The following is a 26,910-nucleotide window of genomic DNA, read 5'->3' on the forward strand; positions in this document are numbered from 1 at the left end:
GCTTGCTTAGGCAAAGGTCTTTGCTGCCATGGAGTGAGTGCATGTTACATCAGTGTGACTTTTTTTTTGGCAGTGGAATGAATTTTGTGCGGCAGGGTCTATGTTAATGCGGTTTCATCTATCAATCAACACTTAATCATGCTGCTGTAAGCCAGATACTTAAGTAGCCAAGAGACTAAGCACTAAGTTTTCTTTAAGTTATCAAATTGATAACCCAATATCATTTACATGTCTGGCTGCTTTTGTGCTGTATATTTGTGTGGAATTTGCTGCACAGCAGAGGATGGAGACAAAGAACAGGGGCAAAAAGAGCAGCAGCTGTAGCTCTGAGCAAGTTTGAACAGCACTATAGCAGATAGTAGTTTATTGATGGATCAATTGATCGTTTGCCTGTCCCGTCTGAGCCAGGATGCTGCTGCTGTCTTCTTGGCCCTGCTTTCTCGTTACTGCCTAGTGCTACGGTCAGCAGCTCTGAGCGGCATATCTTGTGTGGAGGGAATAGAAAGATGGGTATCGGTATTTGTGTGTGTGTGTCTGAGTATACGTGTGAGAGAGGCACAAGCTGCCAATCAAAAGCTCTTTTTTTTCCTGTCGTTCTAATGCATGAGCTCATGTTCGTGCTTAAATAATGTAACCATAAACAATCAACATTTATTAAAAAACAAGACAACCAATGTCATTCTGAAAGTAAAATAACACAAGAAATGCAGTCACAATTCTGATAAAAGTGCTGTTTTTGTTGGTATTAAATATTATCATATCTTACTACTTCATTATTGTTTATTTTCACAATAAAAATGATTTTATGTAACAATAATTTCACACAAACTTAATCAGATGCCATGAATTGATATTCTATACATGATGTAAAGACAAGACCTACAATCCATTTACAAATCCAAGTGTGAAATTTAGGCATGCTTCTCTTCCACACCATCTTTCTCATGATCCCACTGTTCTTGGCTTTGTTGTATGGTAACTCTCTCCCACACTCTCACACTCAGCATGCTTCCCCTCACTTGTGATTGCACCTCATCTTAAATGGACTCATTACATTTATAATTAGGAATACCATGGTCCTCAGCATTTTCCATAAAGCATTGCTTTGGCATCGTAGAACTACAATCTATAACAGCAACCGTGACTTTGCCAGTGCAACAATTATCTTAATTTCTGAATCGTTGACTTTCATCTCTCGCTGCAAATAGAGATTGTGGTTGTGATGTTGTCAGCTGAAGTTAAAAAATGGTCCAGTCTCTCCTATTTTTAAAGCGATAGCAAAGAAAACGCTTACGTCCCATTCCTTAAAATTAAGAGGACAGCTCTGAATATACAACTCAAACACTTCCTTTCACTCCGTTAGGAAAATGAAACAAATTGGACGGGACCTTGTCACTTATGAGGAGAAGGAGAGATGAGGGATTATGTTAGTTCACTGACTCTCATACAACAGACCACAAAGTCAAGACCCATCTGACACCATCTGTCACTTTCTCTCTCACTTGCAAATGTTTAGGGTTAAGCGTTAGAAGTACATTTTTAGGTATAGATATACACTTTTGTTGCCATCTAATTTTTCTAACCAAATCTACATTCTGGGCGTGTGACAAAAGTACTTCTTACATTATGAGAGTTGGCTGGATCTGAAGACAAGAACTGGACTGCTGCTTGTCCAGGATGGGTCACACTGATACACTCCAGCTTTATCAAGCATGTGTTGTCTGTGGATGATGAACTTTATTTATAATGACATACTATTCTACAAGTATGAGCCATAATGTTGCCTATTTGTGTATTGTTTTTTCTATGATTTTTTAGGATCTAGCAGGTTTCATGTCCATCACAGCTGACAGGTTGATACTAATTCTGTTGAACAACACAGGCAGTTGATTAATTTAGCAAGTTTTCATAAGAATTTCATGTTGCATTTCAGTAAACTCACAACAAGCTTGTATGTTTGTAAAACGGGAGGAAGGAAGATTAATGTTTTCGGTTTGTTGGCACGACACCAGGGACATGATTGTGTGTGAGCAGGACGGTGAATCTTGGGAGGCGAGGGATGAGGAGAAAGAGCAAAACAAAAAGAATGTATGGGACAGATTGAGAAGAAGAGAGTGAAAACTTGAAAGAAAGCTTCAGATTGTATCTGTTTGTGTGAGCTTAACAACCTCATTCCACAGCACACACTGTATGTTCGCAGCCAGCAGTCTGCTCGATTTATGACTGTTCTCCCAAAAGTCAAGTCCATGGTCCTGTGCCAAGGCCTATGTTTTTGCTGAGCTGTCCATGTCTTTCTTAGCTGACATAAGACAACTGACAAAAAATTCTCACAACCCAGCAAGAACCATTTGAAGCTGACATGCACAGAAAAGGGAACAGACTTCCAGAGGAAATGCTGATTGGATGTAATAATTCTCAGACTACAGTTTAAATAATGAGGAAAAATAAGTTAGTTTATGCAAATATGTATGTGTCAGTGCTATTTCTTGCTTGCATAAGTATAGGTAGGCTATGGAGTACAGGCATGTAAACATTACGTCTGCAGCTAATAATCATTTTCTAAATTTGTCCATTATTCTTTTTATTTACCAGTACATTTTTTGGGATTACGAAAGTGTCAAAATAGTAAAACAAACAAACAAACGAAAAATACTCCAAAACCAGAAGACATCTGATGTAAAAATTGGAATGTTCACTGTCAAAAAATTATGTATAGCTAAATAAATGTTAGTTTCTAAATCATTTTCTGACACTATACACATCTCCTTGAATGTAAATTATAATTACAAACTTGAAGGATTGTTACTCAAAGAAATTATTTTTGGCATAATGCAAACAGGCAACAACTGATACAATGATAGCGGTCTAATGGCGGTAACTACATTTTTAAATGTGTTTTGTCAAAATCTGATTGTGACTTGATAACTCAGGTATAAATGACAGTATAAGAGCAAAGAAAATAGATTACCCAGCAACAAGGTGTTGAATGGAGGTTACGTCACTGTGAAGGGCAGCAATTTCTCTTAATTCTCTCAGGAAATAAGGAAATGAGAAATGTTCAGTGTCATATTGGTGTGTTCATGTTTGTGTCAGACAAAAACAGTGCGAGACACAGACAGAAATGGTCTACAGTCTGAGTGTCTGTAGTTGTCAGAAGGTCTCCAGCGTAACATGGTCAACTTCCGCTGGCCATTGCATGCTGTTACCATGGCAACCTGCGTCATTGCCAACCTGAGCTGCTGCTCCAAAACTAAATCATTATCCGTAGCTGTGTCTGGGAGAGGAGTGAATCACTTTCCACACACACACATACAGACATATACAGAGAGATGAAGCAACACCTGGCACCGACTAAAGTCAGCAGTCGAGACTGAATTGGGAGCTGACAAAAGACGTCAAATCGTGAACCCAGAGTTCTTTTCTGCCTCAAGCTGAGTTGTCTTTTGCTCCACTTGCTGGCTTTGTTTGTGAAGTGAGTCACAGCATGTAAAAATATATATATTTTTCCCTCCTCCTAAAAGGACCGACAATGACTGGCAGCCAGATATGACAAAGACTTGAATTGTTGAGGTTGAAATTGTGAAATTGAAGGTGGGTGTTGTGCTGTTTTCATAGATTGGGACATGTCATAAATCTGACACATCAAGTGTTGAAATGTGTTTTGTTTGGCTATTCAACAGTCAAATAAGCAGCTATTAGTATAATAAAGCTCTTGAGAAACAGAAAATAAAAAAAATAAAAAAAGCCTACATCCAGACGTTTGATTAATCTTAATACTTGAGAACCTTAGACTACTGATCATGCAGGAAATATTATGACCGTCACATACTGTTTGTGCTGAACTTGTTAAGATAAAACTATTACTGTCAAGTGAAATAACAGATTTAAAGGTTTCATTTCATGATGTTTGTATTTCTAACAGTCAAACAAATATGCAATAAACCCTTCTGATTTCACTGAGAAACTTTGTGAGACAGATAATTCGAAAAAATTGACAAACAAAAGCATCATTGGTTCCCGGTTAAAGCAGGTATCACGTGGTACTGTTTAAGCTTGAGTGGTAATGCTCCATAAAGCCAGTTCTCTAACCAGCTTCGTTTGTTGTCACTTTTTTTGTTAATTTTTGACATTTAAAATGATTCTACATGCATCTCATTACCAAGCTGAACATGTGATAAGTGTTTGCAGTTGCCAAGGGGAACCCTGACCCAGTGCTGGCTTTGCTAAATGCATAAACCATCACACGGGAACCTTCTGTGATACCAATAAACCCCCCCACCCCCTGATTTTACATTCCTCTGCTGTGTCCTGGGATTGTTAATCCACTAAACTTCCATTGTGCACATGCACAACAATGTCGCTGGACCATTGTCTCTTAGAGCTTAGTTGCACATTAGTGCCTCGATGGCATCCCTGGTGGATTTTATTCTGTTGCTGTATGACAGCAGCACAGCTCAAGAATCTTTCCTCCATTGGGAATCAATGTGTGCTCATCGTCTTTATGGTCTCTGCCTACTGGCGGTGAAATGAGCTTGTGTCGCTTACTTGTAGTCCGATACCAGTTTGTGAATCTCTCCCAGTTTTAACTGAAAAAAAAAATGACAAAGGCAGCTTAAGGGGGAGAGCAGGTTGTTGTTTTTGGCTTGGCTGACCCTGTGCTTTATCATAAAGTGTCAGCCGCCTGGACTGGTTTTCTCCTTTACATTTCTGCTCTGACACATGCCTCAGCCATCACCTTGTTGTTGCCTGGTCTGACCTTATTTCCACTGCTCACATTTCTTAACTAAAAAGACCTCCTTTTTGGCTGTACTGTTTTGGTACAGCACCTAACAAACATGTTATTTACCATCACTATGTGATTAAGCACAATCTGGATGTGACCCTCTCTAATACAAGTTTACTCATTAGTGTATCAAACCATAAGACCAATTGCAGTCAGGCTAATTATGTCATTCCAGCTCACAGTTGTTTTTTCTCAGTCCATGCAGAATTGAGGCAATACTGGATGAATCCATACCACACAATTAACTTGTTCTGTGCACAGATAGGGAACAAGAAAGTATGTGCTTTATGTAGTGCAGCAGGGAAAGGATATTGTGGGGGTGGTTATACTGTATGCATGAGGAACGTTTGAATTTCTTACAGATGACAGGACTTTGCAATCCTCCTTATATCTGCAGCACATGCTGTATTTTCCAATTATCTGTAACCATGTATTCTTAGCCTTAATTATAATGTTGTTGCCAAGCTGTACACTGACACTGTAAAGCTGGAATTTAAAACATTGGCAACCTTAATTGGGGACTGAAAGGCAAATACTGTCATTCTCATTGACTTTTCTTTTTTTTTTTTCAATTAATCGGTTATTTGTTTGGACTTTGAATTGAAAATTAACAGTGAAAATAATGACTGCAGCATTTCCCCCTGGGTGATGTCTCCAAATGACTTATTATTTTCCAATCAAAATAAACTCCTCTAAGATAATTAGTTTGCAATCTTATCCAAAGAAAAAGAGTCGCAAATCCTCACATTTAAGGAGCTTTTCTGAAAAATTTGAACAAATGTGAACAAAAATGTTATGATCTGACTTTACTAATTATAGTAAAATAATATAGTGAAATAGTAAAAAAGAGTAAATGCTATGATTACATTTTAAAGTAATTCATATTAAGACAGATGGAATGAACTCTCGGTTTGGACCGCAGCCAATACCAATGCAACCTTTCAGGGTTGGCAAAACTTGGCTCTAAAAGCATTATTGTAAAAATATGTTGCCAAACGTTGAGTTCATTCCATTCTATTAGAAGCAAAATTGTTGTAGTGGGCAAACATTTGTCTCAAATTCAAACCTCTGCTGGGACATACCTAGAATTGGACTTTCTTACCACTTTGTCTCATCTTATTGCTCATCTGTTTGATATTTTGCAAGACATGTTCTTGCCAGCGGCTTTGTCTTGACAGCTTGGCCTCGGTATTCTTTTATTTTTAGTCCTTTGTGACATTTTTCCTTTTCTCTGAGACATTTGGCATGCATTAGAATTTTAATGCCACATCCAGAAGGAGAATTTAATTTATTTTCTGCTGGCTCAGCCTCTGACAGGTTTCAATGTAAACCTAATCCTCAAAAAAAGATAAGGCTGTTATCATTTGGCTGGCGCAAACTTCCCCTCTGACATGCCCGATGTTGGTATCAGTCAGATGATCAGCTGCATCAGAAGCTTGCAAGAGATTATCTATAATTAATGTATATATATATTTATTATTTGTGTGTTTTTACATGCAGTGATGTGACACGGAGCTGAGAGTTGATTGTGCTTTTTGTTTGGATAATGTTAGGAAGATTAAGGACTGTAAAGCAAAGTTACAGTGCATGTAAGATAAATGAGCTTGTGGTTTGTGTTTGGTAAAAGGTCACTTCCTCCCACTGTGGGTAAATTGTTATTTTTCAAACAGATTACTGGACAGCTGTTCTGTTGTGATTCTGTGTGAAATATCAGAGGGAATGTGACCTTTGCTGCATTATTGATTAATAAAACATTCATCATTATCAAACGCATACTGTGGAGTGGATGTCAGTTTAACTATCTGACTTACCTTTGTGCAAAATGACCAATCTTTGGAATCTGGATACTAGTTTGTCATTTTATTTAGATAACCTTGGCTGCAAATGTGGCTTCATGAGTTTTTTCGCTGCTTAAGAACCAACTTAAACTTTTCTAAGTATTATAGATGATTCGTCTTTTGGATGGATGGAATTTAGTAAGGAGATTCATTATCTTGCACCATTTTCTGACATTTTGTTAAATGCCAGTGCTCTGAAATGAGCTGCATAGCAGAACTCAAAAACAGGCAAGTAGAAGTGCCCTCTAAGTTTACTTAGATCAAAGAGTTTCATACAAGGAACAAATCTCTGCCAGGCAGATAAAGAACGGCAATCAGTCGAGGATCCCGGCAGGATCAGGATAAAGTTTACCGGAACGTTGTGCTCCAACAGATGACAAGCCTTGAACTTAAACTGTTTGTATGTGAGGAAGGCAATCAATGAGTGAAGTGGAAGTGATTAGACCAGGGCTGGTTTTCATTATACTTACAAGTCTCCTTGCTTATCCCTCTATTTTGCCTCATCCCATCTTAGCTCCAGGAGCCAAAACAGTCATATGAGAAATCTTGTTTCTTTTTCATCTAAAATGACATCAAAATCCATTCGACATGTGGAGACACAGGAACTTTTAAGATAGGCAAACAAACACCTGAGTTTGTTTGCTCTGAGGTCCTCCAAACATTTCAAGTGAATGATTTTTGAGTTGCAGTGCAATGAAAAGCATCACAGGTCCAAGATATATACAACTATTTTTCAAAACAATATTTCTAAATGAAACTGTCTCGATGCATAGGAGCATTTGAGCAGAAATGGTCTCCAGCCACACTATCACACTTCCTGGTGCTCGTCTACCCCAACCTGATCTCATGACTCAACAAAAAATAGCTAAATTGCTCCACTTTGCAAAATGTTTCAGTTTCACTGTAGAGGCTCAGAAATTGTGGGAAAAAAAAGAGAAAAAAAAAACAACTTCACATACAACAAAAGTTTTGATTTGTCCTACATCTCCATATCTGTTTCTGCATGATTACGAACACTTTCACAATAATGCTAACGTTTACATGACCACAAATACTGATCAGGAGAAAGGAGAGGATGGTAGCACTCGCTGTTGATAATCCATAGAACTTTGTGATCCTGAACACATGCAAGTGCTTCCTGCTTCAAGAATTGTCCTGCGCAGTGTTTTTAGCTGTCATTGTGCTCTTCTGCCTCCCTCCCGCTCACAATTCTAACTTTTAAAATGGACTCTCGCACACAAATGGTTAATTTTAACCTAGGGTTAAGGTTAGAATTAATATCCATGTTTAAGTCCCAGTGTTTGAAATGACAAGGTTAGATAGTTACAAAGATCTCCTGGTTATGGACAAAATAACAGCCTGAGGATATGTTGATTTACAACACGGTTATGACACTGCTATGTTGACAAATGTATGTATCACAAGTGTTCTGATGAGACTGGGATGTCTCGCCAGCAAGTCGAGGTTTAGTTGCTTATGTTTTATAATAAAAGGCGGGCAGCACAGGTTGAGCCTGCTCCTGACATGGACAGGCAGTATTTTTGTGTATTTATTGTCTGAACACTGCTGCTTCTGATGGTTCTTCATAAGTTTTACCATAGTACAATAGCTGTGAAACATAACGACTACACAAAGTATGTCATTACTCTGTTCTGTACAGCCAGACAAATTTACTAAACCGCTCTGCTCTAACACTGGATTTGTTTACTTTTTTTAACCCTTTTCTGTTTTGTTTTTTTCTAATCATATTTCTACTTTTACTCACAGAAAATTTAGATAAATGAAGGGTGGACAAGCAAAACAAGGTTGTCAACATGTAGCTGAATTTGAAAGATCGCCTTGAATGCCATTTTCAATTTCAATTTCAGTTATTTTCAACAAGCCTTGTGTGATTTCTCCATCCTGCTGTGTAAAATTGGAAAACAACTTTAATATTAACAAATACTAAGCAAAAAAATTCTATGTGATACTCACACTACCAGGAACTAAACCTTTCACCCAAAAGATAAGTGTGAAGATAACTGTTATTATCACTATTATTACTATTATTGCTATTATTTGTTGTGTTTTTTTTCTTTAGCTGTTGTTCTGTTCTGCTTTGTTTATTTATTTTTTTTGTTTTTTTGTCATCATTTATGTTTTTTGTGTTTCCCCTCAGGCTGTGTGTTGTTTCAGAACATCCCAGTGGAGGTGGTGTCAAGCTAACAGACACGGACACACAAGAGACTAAAAGATAAAAAGAAAGATTGCTTTTGCGTGTGTGTATTTGTGTGCAGTATGTGTGTGTAAATCCTTCCGTGAAAGTGTTGGCGAAGAAATCAGGCGAGCGAAAATATAAAAAGGGGGAAGGAAGATAAAAGAGGAGGGGCAGCCACATATCCAAACAACACAACAAAAGAAAACACATTGTGGAAGAAATGGAGAGGACCCTGTAAAGGGGTTAAAGGGTTGTACAAATACGCACCGGTGCAAATAGTTGTCAGGTGGATGGCATCCATTTATCATCTCTAAAGGTTGAGGAAGCAGGTAGAACTCATGGATGCAGAAGCCTGATCAACCAATCACAGAGATCCTTCAAGACTCATAAAAGCCTCACTTTGGATGAATTATTCAGATCCGAGGAACGGAGACGACCATTAACCTACATCTTCCTCAAATACAGCTCTATCCCTCTTACACACACAAGCCTTTCTCTACACACACACACGCACACACACACACACACACATAGGGATAGATGTGCACCCTGCAGATTCAAGCTCCTGATTGAGTCATTTACCACTCAACTCACTCACTGAAAGAGCTCTCGCAGATATTCCTTTATGCACACAACAGAAGCCTGTAAATGCAATCGGCACATTGTAAGGGTTGCTGTGTGTTGCTGTAGTTTCAATCCCTCAGACAACCAGCTACTTTACTGGTGCTTAGAGATTCTACTTTGCAGACAGAACACCACAGAGCACTTAAAAGTTTTTGTTCTTGGAAGGCAAAAGCAATTTTATTTGAATTTGGAAGCTCCTTCCTGTTAATGTAGCACAGCAGCGAGCCGAAGTTAGAGTAAGTAATAAAGGTGTTCAGAGATATTGGAATGAGTTTGAGAGAAATGATTTAACTTCTAATTGCCTTGCTTTTGTGTGCTACAAACGCGAAATGGAGCAACTTTATGATGAGATATTCAGGATTCTGAATGTTTTTTTTTAATTAGAGATTTTTTAAAAACAATCTGCCCTAAAACTCTCGTGTAACCTTCAAATTGATTTTGCAGGTATTCGCCACACCTGTCAAAACATCCTGCACATCTGCCAAGAAGAGGTTTTTTTTTTTGCTTCCCTCTCCCTTGCCAACAGTTCTGTTCAGTGGAAATTTGTGGAAGTTGGGGGAGGTCTTTTTCTCTCTACAGATCTTTGACATGTTACCCGACTAATCTGCTGCTAATTAGAGAATTTACACCTTGTCGCTACTGAACACTGACACATGCAACATCTGAAGTTGTCCTGGCTGCTCTGAAAGACAGAAGCAGTCATCCATGCACAGCAGACTGTATAATTGCTAAAACACATGTCCACACAGTCAGGCAGTTAAGATAAAGACAGGGAGTTTTATATTTTAAACAGAAAGCTACATCGGACTTGTGTGTGTATTTGTTATATATCTACATATATATAAAAAAATGTGTATTCAGATATACTGCAGTACATCTCATTATGTATCTACATTATGGAAACAGATGATATATTAACAAATGCGCTGATTAATTAATAATCAGCTGTACATGTCAACTGAGGCTTGTGACCCCCTACTAAACAGTATAAGTAATGGACGCTTGTGAAGGGTACCACATATATGTAGCATTTTACTCCACCATATGTGCATGTGTGAAGTAGGTGGATAACTCTCACAAACACACATGAACACACAGGAAGTCAGAGGAAATACTGGCTGAGATAGAGGTCAGGGCAGGTGTTATGGGGATATTGGATTAAGAGGGCTACAGGGTTGAAACACAGACACTTCTGCTGATGCGGAGAAGATTTCTAAAGTGAATCGCTATTTAATAGAGTAAAACCTTGTTTATCCCAAATCCCAGACAACTAAACTGGTCAACAAATTCAATCTGGGGGGGGGGGCAAGATAAATAAACAAATAAATGAAATAAACTCCATCTGGTATTTTCAGATGGCTGATGGTTTTAAATCAAATTATTTGAAGAGTGTGCACTTGAGTAGCTACTGCAGCCATTATGTGGAAAAAGGATGGTTGCTCCCTGATGGACAAAAATACACAGTTCAAGTGGTGGTGAATGAACATATTATTGCCAGCTTCAATACTGCATAATGTAATACATAATGTTTATTCGTCACTCATGCTTTTCCTTAAGGACTCATTCGTGTGATTTTGATTTTGAAAGTAAAAACAACTTCCATTACTCTATTTGGGGGTGTTTTTAAAAAGAGAAATCATAAACTATTATTAGGTATACTCCCAAAGCTGCCTGAAGCTCTCACAGTGTGAGATTGATTGAATTAAATATGAGGATTTGGGAGCAGTCAGCAAAATAACCTTTTTCTTTTTTAGGTTTTCTGTATTTACACAAAAACAATTAATTACTAGATGAAATAATTAGAAGAAAAACCATTACACTCCCCTTGGGGCTTAAACAGAGAGAAAAATGATCAAATTGTCAAAGTTCTAATTAGTTGTGAGACACAAAGTGAAATTACAAAAAAAGTATCTGTGCAAAGACTTTAGAAATCAAAATAATGTGTAACAAAAATGTGAACGCAATTATTCGAAACACCCCTGAGGCATTTACCGGTAACGATGAAAATTAAAGCAAATCAAGGGGATAACTGGAAAGTACGTGTGTTTATAGGAGAGAAAAAAAGAAAGAAAGAAAGAGAGCTTGAATCAGTCACATTTATCTGAAATAATGCAGGTTCATCTACAGCGTGAATGTAAATTCTAACATAAAAAATGTGAAAACTTGCAGTTTAACTCAAGCTGTTTCTTAAGTAAAAATATATATTCCAACCTGATTATTTACATTGTCAAGTTTTAATTTAAGGTGTGTATTTATATCAAGTCTTTAAAAAAGGGGACATTTTTACTTTTAGTTATTTACATATCATATAAACGTTTCTCTAACCTCAATTCTAAAAAATTGGGACACCGTAAAATGCCAATTAAACGTGGAAAAAAAATTTGCAAATATCAAGCGATATTTAATTCACAATGAAACATAGAAAACCTGATTAAACTATGCTGAACAATGCTGAAAGTGCGACATTCCTCTATTTCATGAAAAATATCAGCTCTTCTTGAATTTAATGGCAGCAACACGTCTCTTCTTTTAACAAAAGTCTGTGAACAACTGGGAACTGAGGAGACCAACTGCTGGACCTTTACTATTGTGTATTATTATCTTATTATCCTGCTGAAATATTCAAGACCTTTCCTGAATGATATATTGTCTGGATGTTAAAATATGACTCTAAAATCTGTATATACCTCTAAGGACTGATAGGGCCTTTCCAGACGTGTGGCCAGTTCCAAATGCATTAATGCACCCCTACACCGCCCCAAAGATGCAGGCTTTTAAACTGAGAGCTGATTTTAAAAAAAGACGCTGGATGGTCTCGCCCTTCTTCAGTCTAGAGGATGCTATGTTTATAATTTTCAGAAATGATCTAAAGCAAGGATGTCAAACTCCAGTCCTTCATGCCTCATTTGCTGGTTTGTGCAGAATTTAACAATCTTTCAAAGAGATCCATGTAATCTGAATCAGGTGTGTTGAAGCAGGAAAGCGTCTAAAACCTGCAGGACAGCGGCACTCGAGGACCGGAGTTTGACATCCCTGATCTAAAGAATTTCATTCGTCTGAGCACAAAACAGTTTCCAATTGACCTCAGTCCATAAACGACCTTTGTTCCACAGAAGATGGCAGCAATTCGAGATAATGTTCGCTTTGAGCTTTAAACTGCATTTGTGGATGGCATGGCGAACTTTGTTCCTAGACAATCATTTCTGGAAGTATTCCTGACCCCATGCGGTGCACTTATGCCTATTTTTAAACGCAGTACCGCCTGAGGACCTGACGATCGTGGTCATTCAATATTGATTTTCGGCGATGTCCCTTGTTCGCTGAGATGTTTCCAGATTCTTGAAATCTTGTATTATTTTGTACTGTGATTGAAGTAATAAAATAATAGTTGCAGTAATCTGCAAATTGCTGAACCTCTGCTCATCTTTACTTCCGAGAGACTCTGCCGCTCAAAGGTGCTCTTTTTATTCCCAATTATGTTACTGACCTATTGTCAATTACTCCAATGTAGTTGCAACATGTTCATGGTGAGTTATTCTTTTAAGTACCACTTACCTGTCCAGGCTTATATTTCCCAGTTCCAACATCTTTGAGACATGCTGCTGTCACATTCAAGATGAGCTAATACGTCTCATGAAATAGGGAAATGTCATACTTTCAACATTTGATATCTTTTCTGTTTTGTTTTGAGAATAAAATATTGGCTTATGAGACTTGCAAATCGTTGTCTTTTGTTTTTATTGATATTTTACAAATTGTTTCAACTTTTCTTTTTCTAAATTGGGTTTCTTAAGGAGCTCTAAAGGCGCTTGTAGGTGGACGTTGTAAAGGGTCAGTCAGTAATCCTAAGCTAGTTACTCATGTTTCAAGAGCAAATTTAGGAGTGTAATTTTGTATATTTCAACAATATAATTAATACTGAATATTCTGGGTAAATTAAATTCTTGGGGTTTCATCTTATTGATTAAACAGAATACAGCACAAAGCATTCAAGCACCTATGTGTTATTATTTTTTACTATCATGACTATCATTTTAGAATTAGACTTGCTTTTCTGTTCTGTTTTGTCTTTTTGTACCATTGTACATTGTTTATTTCAGATTTTCTTGGAGAGTTCTTTGAACATAAATTTGAAACCATAAAATCAAAATAACACTGGGTAATAGAGAATTTACAGCAAAATAAGCTTACAACTGGAAATAAATGTTACCTTACTTTAACCTTTAATTAATTTTGTTATCATTTCATTTGGCCTTTTATTTTCCTTTGTACTTTCTGTGAGACACAATGCTGTAAGCGAGTTGTTACCAAGAGCTTGTTGTACCTTCTTGTGTTTAAGACAAATATCATCAGACCTCACTTTCGTGTGTTTGTTTCAGCAATGGTATTTTCCCTCATTGTTAAACCCTCAATTGATAGGCGTAGTACATTTAAGGACTTTAACAATGAAGACCTGTACCTCTCAACCATCAGGACATAGATTAATGTTTCTATTTTTCTTAGATATTTAGATTAAGGACAAACCTAAACTAGGAAAATGCTAGACTGTAGAGTCTCAAGGATCATAAATCTTGTATGGCGGCATCAAAGCAGCCTTTAAGAAGCTAGTGTAAGTTATTGCTATAAGACTCGTTTGAAAATCACATTTCCTTCATGAGAAGATAGTCTGAGTTACTGTTTTTCAATAAAATAAATAATTTATCGGTGTCCCTCTTGTCTAAATGTGTATTTTTCATCTGAAAGCGACGGTGCTTTCAGGTGTTGGTTTGTGTGTCAGTAAATATTCAGAACTGAGTTTTATCATTACAAACGGCTCAGTCAAACATGATTAAAATGTATATATATATATATATATATATATATATATATACGGTATATCTCTTGCCATTTTACCTTTTAAATCAACGCCGGCCCAAAAACAACTTATTTTTTTGTTCATCCTCTTTTTGGAGAGTCACCTTTTCCTCACTTGCCTCTTTGACTCGTCTCTTAAATGTTGGCAGCAATAATGTTTCAAGTCATGATGGCTTCAAGAGAGTCTCTTGATGACGAGCTTCCCCTGGCTCTGTGTGCAGTGCAAACCTTTTTCTTTGTCTTGCACTCACTAAGGTTTGGAGTATTAATATAATGATGTCAGCTTTGTTAGATGTTCGCGAAATTATTTTGATCCATTAGTCAAGTAAAAGTAGAAATATCAAGGTGTAGAAAATAGAAAAAAACTTTAAGCAGAACACATTTCAGAAAAGAATTGAGCAAGTAAAAAAACCATTTAAACAAAAAAGTGAGGTATATTTACAGTAAAGAAGTATATTTACCCAATTACTGCACAGTTCAGTTGTTGGACTTTTATAAATTATGCTTTTAACTACAGCTGCTCTGTAGACTACACTACATATTTAGGTTAACTTATGGTTATTAGTTGTTTTTGCTTTGTATTACATTTAAAATCAAAACCTGTGGTCCACAATTCACCTGGCTGGTTGGCACGTCATAGAAAGGTAGTGTTATTCCATTTAAGATCTCCATGAATTAATTCATCATACTGATACAGTATTTTTCTTCTATACTTCTAATGTATCTATTTCTAAATGAAAAAGTTGACAAACATTGGAAAACTTTCAAAGTTACTACATTTATAAAGAATTTTTAAAAGCATCCACAATAACATAATTTTACTCTTTACCACCACATCATGCTGTCTTATAGACTTCCTATTGAGGAACCACTTCTGTAAACAACCTTACAGTATATGAAACAGTTAAAACCAAAGGCTGTGTATACAACATGGATATTGCCAACTTTACATCAACTACTGGTTTATGGACAGTTATTCTTAAGCCTAGAATCTGTCAGCTGGACATCACCATCTTGGGTGGTTGGAGCCTGAAGTGACCTGCTTATATCTGCTGTAAAGTGGGGCATGTTGACACAAGGTCTATGCAGAATGGATGTTTTTTTGGAGCCAGTTGCTGCCAGATTTAATTGGAGGAATTGAAGATTATTGACATTTCCCTGTTTGCTTGCAGCCAGATCTTACAATCACATAGGTGGCCTCTTTGTATAACTAGCTCCACACTGTCCAGATTCACAAGTAAATTTATGCTTACATACCAATATAAACACTTTCACTATTTAATGGTCACAGTGGGTCACTTTGTTTCCTTTAAAGTTAAAGTTTGGCACCTTTCTTCTACTTTTGCGTTGAATGCTTTGCTTTACAGGACTTTCTTGGCACAATTTCCTGTGGTCTTACTGAAATGCAAGAGACAGGCTTTAGCCAAAACATCTGTTGGTTTACCCTCCTTATTGTTAAAAGAATGAATAAATAAACCCTGACAAATTATTTCTGAAATACTTACACGTCCCTCATCTGAAGTTCAGGCACCGAGAGTTGGAACTGATCCCTCTTTGTGGCTCATTTTCTTTGGTTCAGCGTTGAGCTCGACAAAGTAGGTAAAACAGTACGATCAAAAGTGGTTTCTGCACACACAGTCTTTAGCTAACTACGGCTGTAACCCTCAACTATATAGTATATCCACTGGGCTCTTACGGTCCTCTGAGGCTGGTGGTAGAGCTGAGAGCTGTACAGCTGAGAAACTATACATTTCCAAACAAATCTGGCTTCATCGGTCTAGTAAGTTGGATGCCAATGGACGGGGCTCAAAGGTCGAGGCTTACCAGAGATGGTGGAGGGAACAAGAGGAGTGATGTATGTTTACAATGAACATCTGAACTAAATGAGTGAGATCATTTTAAAAGTTGTGGTTTTTTATTGAGTTTTTGAGTTAGCACTGGGTTCAGACAGCCAAATACGTACTCAAAAGCACACAAGAAAAGTGTATTTTTCCAAAATGTCCCCTTTTGGTGTGATAGATTAATATGTAACCAGCATTTAATTGCAATATTTTTCATTATGTAGTAAATTTTAGAGGTTTGAGTACAGTAAGATAGTTACAAAATGTCACAGTTCATAAGTTCTTCATCATTTTTGTTGGTGTCAGTACAAAATGATGGAAATATGCAGTTGTACTCCACACATCCAACATGTGAACTAGATTGATAAATCATACTAAAACCAAAGAGTTATCTTTCACTTCAAAATGATCAACTGTGTAGGCCAAAAGAAAATGGAGAGAGATTAGGGCTGAGATGAGGTTTATTCATCAACACTCTTGATTGCTTTTTCAGTATTTACTCGAATCTTGGTTTCCAGTTCTGATTATTTTAACAAACCAAAAGTGTTATAAACAACCTGTCCTCTAACTGTAATTTCTTTCGTTGCCACCACCCTCTTTCATCCGTTTTTACATTTCTGACCACCACTAAGTGCTTTGAGCAAGCGAGACCAGTCTTCCAGCGTGTCCTATGAGAAGGTGAATGTGGGTTGAATATTATAAATGGAAAGGATCAGACTATGGAGGCAAGAACCAAGAAACTAGAGAGAAAGAGAGGAGGATGTGGGAAGCAAAGAAGCGGATGACGAAGGCATTGAGGTGGTAGATGCATAATGGAGATGAGAAAGGGGATACACAAAGTGAGAGAGAGGAAATGTCTATTTTTACCAGTTGTTGGAGGAGAGAAAAGGAGAATGTGATAGGCCCCTGCATTAGACAAGAGGAGGAGGAGGAATTTGGCTTGTTCAGGCTGATTCATATGGACATCTATCTAACTGCAGAGTAGATGAAATTTTACCCATCGGCAGGATCCGTCTCACTATGTCTCCTTACTTTGTCAACCATTCTTTCTCTGCCCACTGCTGTCCAAGTACTGTAGTTCATTATGTACAGCACCATTTCAAGTTGTGAACATTTCTAAGTGTTTCAAAAGCAAATTGGATTCAGTGATTCTTTTTTTTTATCATTAGTCTTTACACAATTCTACACATTTACAAATCTAAATAATTTCTCTGTAGTGTTTATGTGTATATAAATATACTGGCTGAAATATCCCATATTCACAAGGGTCCAGGCCCTCCAATCAGCACTGGGCATCTAGCCTTTTTGGGTATAATTCTACAAGCTTGGCAGAATCATTCAAACTCATCCAGAGTGAAAGTGGAGCCGGACAACATCATCTCTCCAGAGATGCTCTTCTGGGTTCAGGTCCAGATTCTGTCTGGATTGCTCCAGGACTTTTTCCGCTTCTGTGTTTTCCTGGCAGAATGCTTTGGGTAGTTGTTATGCTGAAATGTAAACCTCAGCCTCGGCCCGAGATCCTGAGCACCAGGAAAAGGTTTTTAGTCAAATCATATTTCTGCATTCATGTTTTGTCCACAAGTGCCTGTCGCAGGGAAATATCCCCTCCCCACGATGCTGCTGTGTTTAACATGAGGTGATGCACCTTGCCTGCTCTTCTCCATACGTAACAAGCAAATGGTGGTCATATAGCTGTAGGAACCACTGGGGACACAACAGATAAAATCCTTAATTTATGTGAATGCAAAGTAAACACTGGGGAACCTTTTCTCCACACACTTTAATTTAAGTTTCACCAGGTGGTTATATGACTATTCTCTCTGGCAGGTCAACAACACCCATCATTTAACTGAGACATTTTCTCACATTTTACTAATTGTTTTCTTCTATTCACTGCATCACTAGCTTCTACATTATTGTACATCGCCGAATACTTACATTTGTATTTGCTTTATATATCTGAAAACTTAAAGATTTTCACTTTTTTTTTTATTCCTGGATCTAATAATTAACATTAAATGCGAGAACTGTTGGCTGTAAGCTGATGTGGAGGTTAGCACTGATGCTCTCAGCAAGAATTTTCTCGGTTTGTGTGGAGTTGGATCTTCTTGCCACGCGTGCATGGGCTCACTCCAGGTACGGGTATTCCGTCTTCCTCTCACAGACCAAAGATATGTTAGGTTAGTTTGTGATCCTAAATTAGGGTTTGAGTGTGAGTGTGCATGTCTCTGTGTTGGCCCTGTGATGGACTGGCAGTCTGTGCAGGATGTACTCCACCTCTCAACCAGTGGCAGCTGGATTATGCTTCTGTTCCCCAGCGACCACAAATAAGCAGGTATAGAAAATCGATGGATGAATGTTGTTGGATAGGCCTTTGCATTTGCTAAAAAAAATAAATAAAATAATCTATATCACTCCTTTGAGTTGACGTCTTCCTGCCTGAACTCAAACCTGTGAGAATTGAGCCAATACTATAAAAAGAGAAATCTCCAAATTAGATAACAGATAATGTACAACCTAATTTCTCAGAGACAACAAATTATAAAGCAATGTGTTTACTCCTGTGCATTATTTTTCATTATAACTAGAGATTCTTCAGTAAATCTGCAGCTCCTCTTTCCTCATGCATTAAACTTCCTTCCATCCTCTTCTGTCTATCTCTCCGCTGCATCTCTCCATTCCTCTTCCTTCACGATCGATGGATTACTTCCTGTGTTCAGCAGGGTGACACCATAGTTTAGAGTCCATGGGGTTCATGTTACTAGTCATGTGCGAGTGTGTGTTGGTGAGTTTTCTGGAATCGTGAAGGACTTAAGGGGGTCACAGAGGCCTTTTGGGTCAACAGTGTCGGCAGGCCTGTCTTTTCCCCTGAGCCTGAGTGACAGCTGCACTGACTGCATCCTGCTTGGATAGAACAACCATTAAAGACAAAAACAAAGGATTGACATGAAGAGATTCTGATGACCTTTAAATGTGTTATTACTTATTTTGATCAAAGGACAATGTATCATGGAGAAACCAAGCATTTGTGGCTCTGAATCTGTCAAGAACATTACAGAAACTGAGCTGCTAGCAGATGATGTCAGATGTCATAGAGACTAGATTGACTAGAGCAAATGGCTTCAATACAGAGACCTAACAAAAGCTGAACACTCTCCTGTTTATTTTGTTCTCCTTAAACAGCTGTTACCTGATATCTAGTTTGTACATCATCACCTCTTAAAAACACCTGACTCCCATATTTCTGCAATCTCAAACTGCCAACTGTCATCAGTAATGTCAAATCATGAAATCCACTATTATCTGCTAACAGTTTTTCCTCTCCGGGCATACAACAACCAAGTTGTTTTAACAGACTGACTGACAGGCCCTGATGTCCTTAAATCTTGTAATAGCCTCCCTACATCTATCGCCCAGGGCAACACGCAGCAGTAAATGGCTTCAGTTTGTCTGAGGTGTTCTCAACGAGCTGAAGAGAGATCAATACAGTCAGTCACCGTCATCGTTTTTATCTCAACTCCAGTGTGATCTCCTGCCATAAAACTCCTGCTCCACTCAAGATCCCAAACCCCCGGGCTCCCTCAAGAAGACTGTGTCACACCAGTTATGTGCTGCTAAGAGCTGAAGAAAGGACAGTCCACCTGGACATAGTCGGAACAGCGTAAAATTATGTCCAACTCACAGCAACTGTGTGTAGTAGTTCCTGCTGCTCTGTCATCACCATTGCCCAGGCAGCGGCTGCAATAACTCTGAATTTCTGCTGAGTCCTTCGGGGTTGCTTTCTGGCTGAAAAGTTGATTCAATTTCCAGCACCCTTTTCCTGCCACGCTATGTCCTGCCTACAAGGATGGAAAAATGAGCATTATCCTCCATATGTTATAAAACGTATGTAAGAAGATGTGAGTCCAATAATTTCAGTGCCAGATTTTTACGCGAAGCAGCACTTAGGTTTTTATTAAGTATCTGTTTTTTTCTACATCCGTGACAAGTACAACTAGTTTGCGTTGATGGATTACAGCTGCTCAGTTTCAACAAGCATCTGATCTAAAGCACAAATGAGGCTGTCTGCACTCTATGTCTTAAATTCAACAGTGTCATTATTCATGAGGTCTACTCTGACTGGATGACAGCACTGCCTGTCTTCTCTTGCTAGAAACATCTGTTCAACCAGATCCAGGACTGTTAGTATGTGACCCAACCATCTAACACGAATGACTGGTTTAGACTGGTGCTGATTAGGTTAATGATTTCAGCAACACTGAATATCCATTCATACTTTAATGAAAGTAATTTGACGCCCATGGAAACACACACAAATTCAATTTCCCTGTAACAATTTGACATGAATCTCTGTCCACAGGGGCTGAAAAAAGCTATCGCTGCTTTTCAAAAATAAGTGACATAAAGCAGCCTCCTAAAGGAAGGGCAGGCAAGTTAGATCTTTTCCCTTAACTGAACCAAACAACAAACAATGGTGAAAATAAACAGAAGGTTGAAAACCAGGTTTCCTGTTTCAGCTTAAGAGAAATCTGCATTCCACAAGACATTAAGGTGTGTCCAACTTAAATTTCTACCTTCTCACCATTTGCATATAAATGTAATCAATAACCATAACCTTATGACTTAAGTGATAATTAGTTCTGGGATTTAACGATTGCCCAGCTGTGACTGAACAGGTTAAGCTGTTAAACAAATGAGTTATTATGAAAGAAACTATAGAAATAATCATATTAAAGGAAAAACTGAGATTAAGTAATACTGAACTACAACATCAAGGGTGACTTCTAATTTCATATTGCTGTGTACAACATCTCCCATTAAAATGTCCTGGGGGCTTTTTGCCAACACACATCTTATCTTGATCCAGATTTATGAAAATCTGTATGAAAAATGAAAAGCATGAATTAACAAATGCATGAGGACCTCATTTCTTCAACAGGTTCAAAATAATCAACACCATAAGAACAGAATATCAAAATGATTATGTTGTTTTGTTACACAGTGAAGTTGTAACTGCATTTGAGGTCGATGAAAAGAGGGAGGAGGTGGGGGGGGGGGGGGGGGGGGGGGGCAGCCATTTTCACCATCCCAACCAGACTCGATATCTCACTGGCAACATTTTGTTTTGACTACTCGTGTGGTTCTGAAAGATTTCAACAGCTTCAGTTCACACCCACATAAAGTTACAACTCTGTGGACTCCTCTCCTTCTCCCAGAGTCTGCTCTGTCCACTGCCCATCAAGCTCCTTATTAGGCCTTTGTGGCTCTTTGTAAAAGTAAAAAAGCTCATAAAGCTCATAAATGTTGCTTCAGAAACATTTATATGGGTTGTATCTGACAATTTAAGTAGAAGGACCACGTTCTCTCACGCTTCCCTTTGAATCCACCACATTTATTTCCCACAACAGAGATTTTACTGTATCTGTTGTTACGACATAAGATTATAGGCTTGAAAACAATGCATATAGTTACCGGCAGGTTTAGTGCTCATATCCATACCACCCACCTCTCACTCATGACCCGCGTTTTGAAAGCTAGACACCATAATTTATTGACAGTTGTGAGGCGTACCACTCTACACCAGTTTAAACACCAGTTCCATGTCTATTAACGCTGCTGGGTCTTGACCTGACCCCACTTATACCTTCACCTCTGCTGTCCATCTCTTTATGCCTCCCTCCACCTCTCCTCTCCACATCTTTTCATCCCCCTTTTACGCAGTCATTCCCAGCGGAGGCTCGGTCACCTCTGTGTCCACACACAAACGCATACAGGCTCCTGTCGGCTCTCAGCTTAACGGTATTTATAACGATCTGACCCTGGGACCTCTCTGTTAATGATCTGCTGCCCCTCCCAACTCAAACACACACACCCACACAGATGCTGACAGACAATTACCTGCGCTTTTGTGCGCATCGTGTTGTTTTTCTCTTTGTTTTGTTGAGATTCATGTGGCGCTAACGCTGAGGATAATTGGAAATGTAGGCAGGTTTAAACAGCTTCTTTTTTTTTTGACTGAATGCAGTTTCTCTAGAAGAAAAGAATATCGGAAACAGCCTCATGACTGATCAACCAGTCGCTTTAGACAAAATGTTTGCTTCACATTTCATAAATCTGGTACATTTTAAGGGGAATATACCAAAAAGAGCTACTTGCCTTCACTCAAGAAAGAATTGAAACATATTTTAGTCCACAACCATTGCCCTTGAGACTCAGCTGGAAATGAAACATTTTGATTTTCTGCTGTATCCTTGGAGTTTTGAATGAAACCAAGGACAAAAATCTACTCATCTTCACCATGACCATTTAAGTCAAGTTCTTTTATCTCATTCAACTTTTTCAAAGCTACTTCAGAGCCATTGTATGTTTTGAGGGACAGTTTTGCTCTGTTTATTTGACCCGATACTCACTACGAAGAAAAATAAAAAATAGAAAGATTCTGTTGCCCTGTCTTTTTCTAGTTTTTTTTTTACATTTGGGCAAAAATGATTATTTCTGCCTTTCGTGATATACATGTTTTTTGAAAACCTGAACAAAAGATTTTAAAAAACCTGCTACAAAAAAATGCTACAAATATAAAATACTTTGTTAGAAGTGTTGCAAAGATAACAGTAATGGAGAACGTTTCAGATGGCTTTCACTGCAGCTTCGTTGTCTGATGTGTATTTATGTCAGAAAGCTGCAAAAAGCATTTGAATCCTAAGCCATTAACTTCAATAATACTTTTAAATTCACCCAAAGCATGAACAGCATCCACTTTTCACTCGCCTCACATAATTCTTCAGGGTCCATTTAATGACACATTTTCATACAGTCTCGTTGTGGACACAAAGAGATGGTGCCAGACATCACAGCCAACACACACACTCACAGCACACATAGACATGCAAGTCTCCATACACACAAACACACTCTTATGTTCTTGCTCTCATTCTTTTTCCCTCTCAAGGCTTTTTCTCTCCTCACACGGTTCACCGACACACACACACACACACCAGTTCTCTCAGTTCTCCCTCTCAGTCCAACACTGTCAGCAGCACTAAAGCTTTATATGAGGCCAGAGACACTGGAAACAATGTCCACCAGCATTATAATGAAGCAGAGTCTATCACATGAGAGGGAAAACATCGACTGTGTTTCATAGCTCATAGTACAGCATTTTTGGGCCTGTGCTCACATCTTGAGGGAGTCTACTGCATTGTGTTCTTTTTCCATATATATGTGTGTGGGCTTTGTGTGAACAGTCTCTCTCTGTCTATTACTTGTCTCCGGTGTTATTTTTCTTCAGCTGACACAAGGCTGAAGTGCAGATGAAAGACCAAGACTGGATGGCAACCTCCAATTAAGCTCCCTAAGAGCATATGGAAACACACATCTTATTGCTCACACCCCTAATTCAGAGAAAAGGCATAAATAAGATGACCTCATAGAGTTAAAAGCCTGAAGTAGACAATCACTCACCAGCTTTTATTGCTGTCCTTGAGCGACAGTCATTGAAAGGCTGTAATTTGCTAACCTCTATTTACCTGAGTGATTAAGATAATTTACACACATTTCTGCTTTTCATTAGGACTTTTTGTTACCGCTGGAGTTTCAAACGCATTGTTTCTTCACCAGCAAAGAGTGAAGACAGATCTCTATGTAGATGCTTAAGAAAACTGAAAACTTCATGGTGAGTTGTAACTCACCATGAAGTGTGGACCAGTAGGAGAGAAAATTTCACCACTTTGGTAAACTTTGTAACCTTGTACAGATCAGCTTCAGCTCTTACAGTGTGAGGGTTTCCCTGTTGTACCCCTGCACCTGGTGGGTGTTAGCAGAGTTGCTTCTCCTCTGCAACTGAATGAGACAGTTGAGGTAGTTTGACTTGGGAACATCTTGATAATCCTGCATGGCTTCAACCTGATGGATTATTGGATAATGACTAAGTATTGGTTCCTTGTTCCCACAGTCCCACTCATTTTGTGTTAGAATAACCAAGTTCGAGGAACAATACGATGTGCTGCTTCACTGTAAATACATTATTATGACAGTCCTGGTACTACAACCAACTAAAAAAAAGACAGGAGACATTTCTTTTAGGATGTAAGTATGGATCAGGGGGAGGTGAGGGATGACAGGGATGATTTAAGATGACAAACCTTTAGACTGAGCATTAGTGTGTGTCTGCAGGCACGTGCAAATGGGACTGTTAATCAGTGATACAGTCTGGTTGCTAGTATTTGTTTTTGTTCGCAGTTTATATATGCAGTGAATTAGCAGTAATATCATGAAGATTTACTGTTGATGACTAACTTTGTGCACTATTTTCATTGTTGTAATTAGAGGCTAATCACACCTCCATTCTGTTGCCAAACAAACCATTTTTCTATAACAGGGTTGGGCTCTATGTCTGACTCATACCTTCATTCCTCTCTTCTGTCCTCAGTGACTTCATGTTGCTGCTGGTGCTGCATCTTTGCCTTCAAAACGAATATGAATTCCATTCAATTCTAAATCCAGATTTCCTTCCTCGTAGTTCTTTTTCCCCAACCGATAAGTTGTATTTGTCTTTTCGAATAAAGACATTAATCTCCTCGGCTTAGAAAAGAAAAACATTTATTACTGTTATTTCTTGGGTTCATCATTAAATGCTGCTGAGTGTAAAGAACAGCATTCAAACATGAAAGCAACCAGTGCTTATGAGGAACCTACAGTAGTAGTATTTTCCACACCGAGAAATTTGCAACATGACCCAAGTTATTTCCAGTTGGTCCTTATTTATATTTATCACAATAACATTATCAAGTCATATCAGATGATCGTAGTCATCTTTTAACAAATTACAGTAAGAGATGCACCTCCCCCCACCTCCTACCAACCAGTGAGGTTAGTTTAGTATAGCAGAACAATGCTACTATGACATGGTTGTGTCTGCATCATGGTGGCAGGTGCAGTCATCAGGATTTTACTGGAGTATAGAGTTGATTGTCAGTTTATGCTAAAGTTAGCTCGAAGAACTAAAAAAAAAAAAATCCACTCACATCTGATGTTTTCAAGGCAGCAGAAAGGTAACACCTGATGAAATGGAAATCTATTGAAGGCCCACTTTTGGTATGTCTGTGCATTATGGAAGTGAGTTTTTGCATTAAAAAAAGCAAAAGATCTTGAAAGAAAAGTTGAAGTCCTGGTTGCTTTCTTACCTAAATGCTTCTGTGCAGTTCCTTTGTGAATTGGATATGAAAGCTGGATTGTTGATCTCTGTTGGACACCTAACTCCACCCAATAGTGACATTATAAAAGTGTCTCATCCCTTCAACACCAGCAACAAGTCTTTGGTTGACGTCAAAAAACGTTTTTCTATCCCACAGTGCTCATTCCAATCTTTCCTCTCACTCAGGACCATCTTCAGTGATCAGCAACGATGATGACTCAGCGTCTCCTCTTCACCACGTCTCCAATGGCAGCAACACTCCCTCCTCCTCAGAGATGGGCCCTGATGCAGTCATCATTGGCATGACCAAAATCCCAGTGATAGAAAACCCTCAGTATTTCAGGAGCACCAACAGCCTGCTCAAGACTGACACATGTAAGTACAAGACTCAGTTATCTTTAACATGAACGTACATGAAAACTTACATGAAATATAAAATTTGGAAGTCCCTAGTCTTGATTAAGCATACTAAATTATATGCGTGGCATCCTTCGTTGCTGTAATGTCATTGACCTTGGCACTTCAAATGATAAGCTGTCATTTCTGAAGTAAAAATGGGTAAAAGAAAGCCATTTTATGTGCAAGTTGACGCTCACGTGTTCAAGATTTCTACATAAGATCAATAGAGATACGAACATAATCACTGAGACAAAGCATACAAGGCTTCATGAAGCACCTGCAGGTTGAATCTAAGTAACCTCACAAAACGTATAAAGAAAAAAGAAACAAGGAGAACAGCAGGAGATAGACAGACAAACAGACAGAGAACACACGAGGATATTGACCCGCTCCATCAACATGACATTATGATTATTGGCAAGTAATAAAAGCCTCTCCAGGATTTGGCCTTGTGTAGCAGTAAATTATGGAACCACATGTGTGTGTGTTTGTGTGTGCGCGTGTGTGTGTGTGTGTGTCTTTCTTAGTTGATCGCTAGGTTTAGGAGGTATACTAATGGGGTACTGGAGGTTGACCTCCTAAGTCCTTCAATATAACTGAAAGACTGATCAGGATTTACGGCCCAAAGACAAGGATGAAAGCGCCAAGGATCAATGAAAGTCAATAACATACTGCTGTTTATGTGCATTTGCATTCATGTGTATTTTTTCAAATATTACAGTCACTGCAATGATTACTTGACGTGAATCTTTGAGTCACAGACAAGCGACATAAATAGGTATCTGACCAATTATTTTACAATCTTGCCTTTTCAGACCAGCACAATAGCCTTTTTGATAGAGACAGTTGAGCAAAGTGGCACTTGGTTGCTCTATTAAATCATGGCTTTAACCGGTTTGTTTCTTCAGTAGTGGGTATATGCAGCTACTTAAATGATTGCAAAGCTCTCTTCCTGGCAGCAGCAATTACTATGCAGAGATGATGGATCCACGTGTAATCACGGGAAATGTTAGGTCTGTTGCACAGATTCAGTTGTGCAACTTTCCTCTGAAGTAAACACCTCATTAACAGTAATAACATCAGAAGAGGTAGGTTGATAGAGAACATGGTCTATGCATTATTGAACAGATATAGTAAAATATTTGCAGAGGTCGTAACTATTGTGTTTGTGATTCCCCATC

The 26,910-nt window shown here is 38.4% G+C and overlaps 1 protein-coding gene across 1 annotated transcript in view; it reads left to right on the top strand.

The window, feature by feature from the left end:
* Positions 1-26,910, top strand: part of ntrk2a (neurotrophic tyrosine kinase, receptor, type 2a) — an 83,340-nt gene that overhangs the window by 29,285 nt on the left and 27,145 nt on the right. Inside the window, exon 15 of the mRNA XM_072386860.1 lies at positions 25,517-25,705. Coding sequence (XP_072242961.1) covers positions 25,517-25,705 — 189 coding nt within the window. The remainder of the gene's footprint in view (positions 1-25,516; positions 25,706-26,910) is intronic.

The sequence above is a fragment of the Leuresthes tenuis genome, unplaced genomic scaffold (genome assembly GCF_036924035.1).
Source record: "Leuresthes tenuis unplaced genomic scaffold, fLeuTen1.0.hap1 SCAF_6, whole genome shotgun sequence".
NCBI lineage: Eukaryota > Metazoa > Chordata > Actinopteri > Atheriniformes > Atherinopsidae > Leuresthes > Leuresthes tenuis.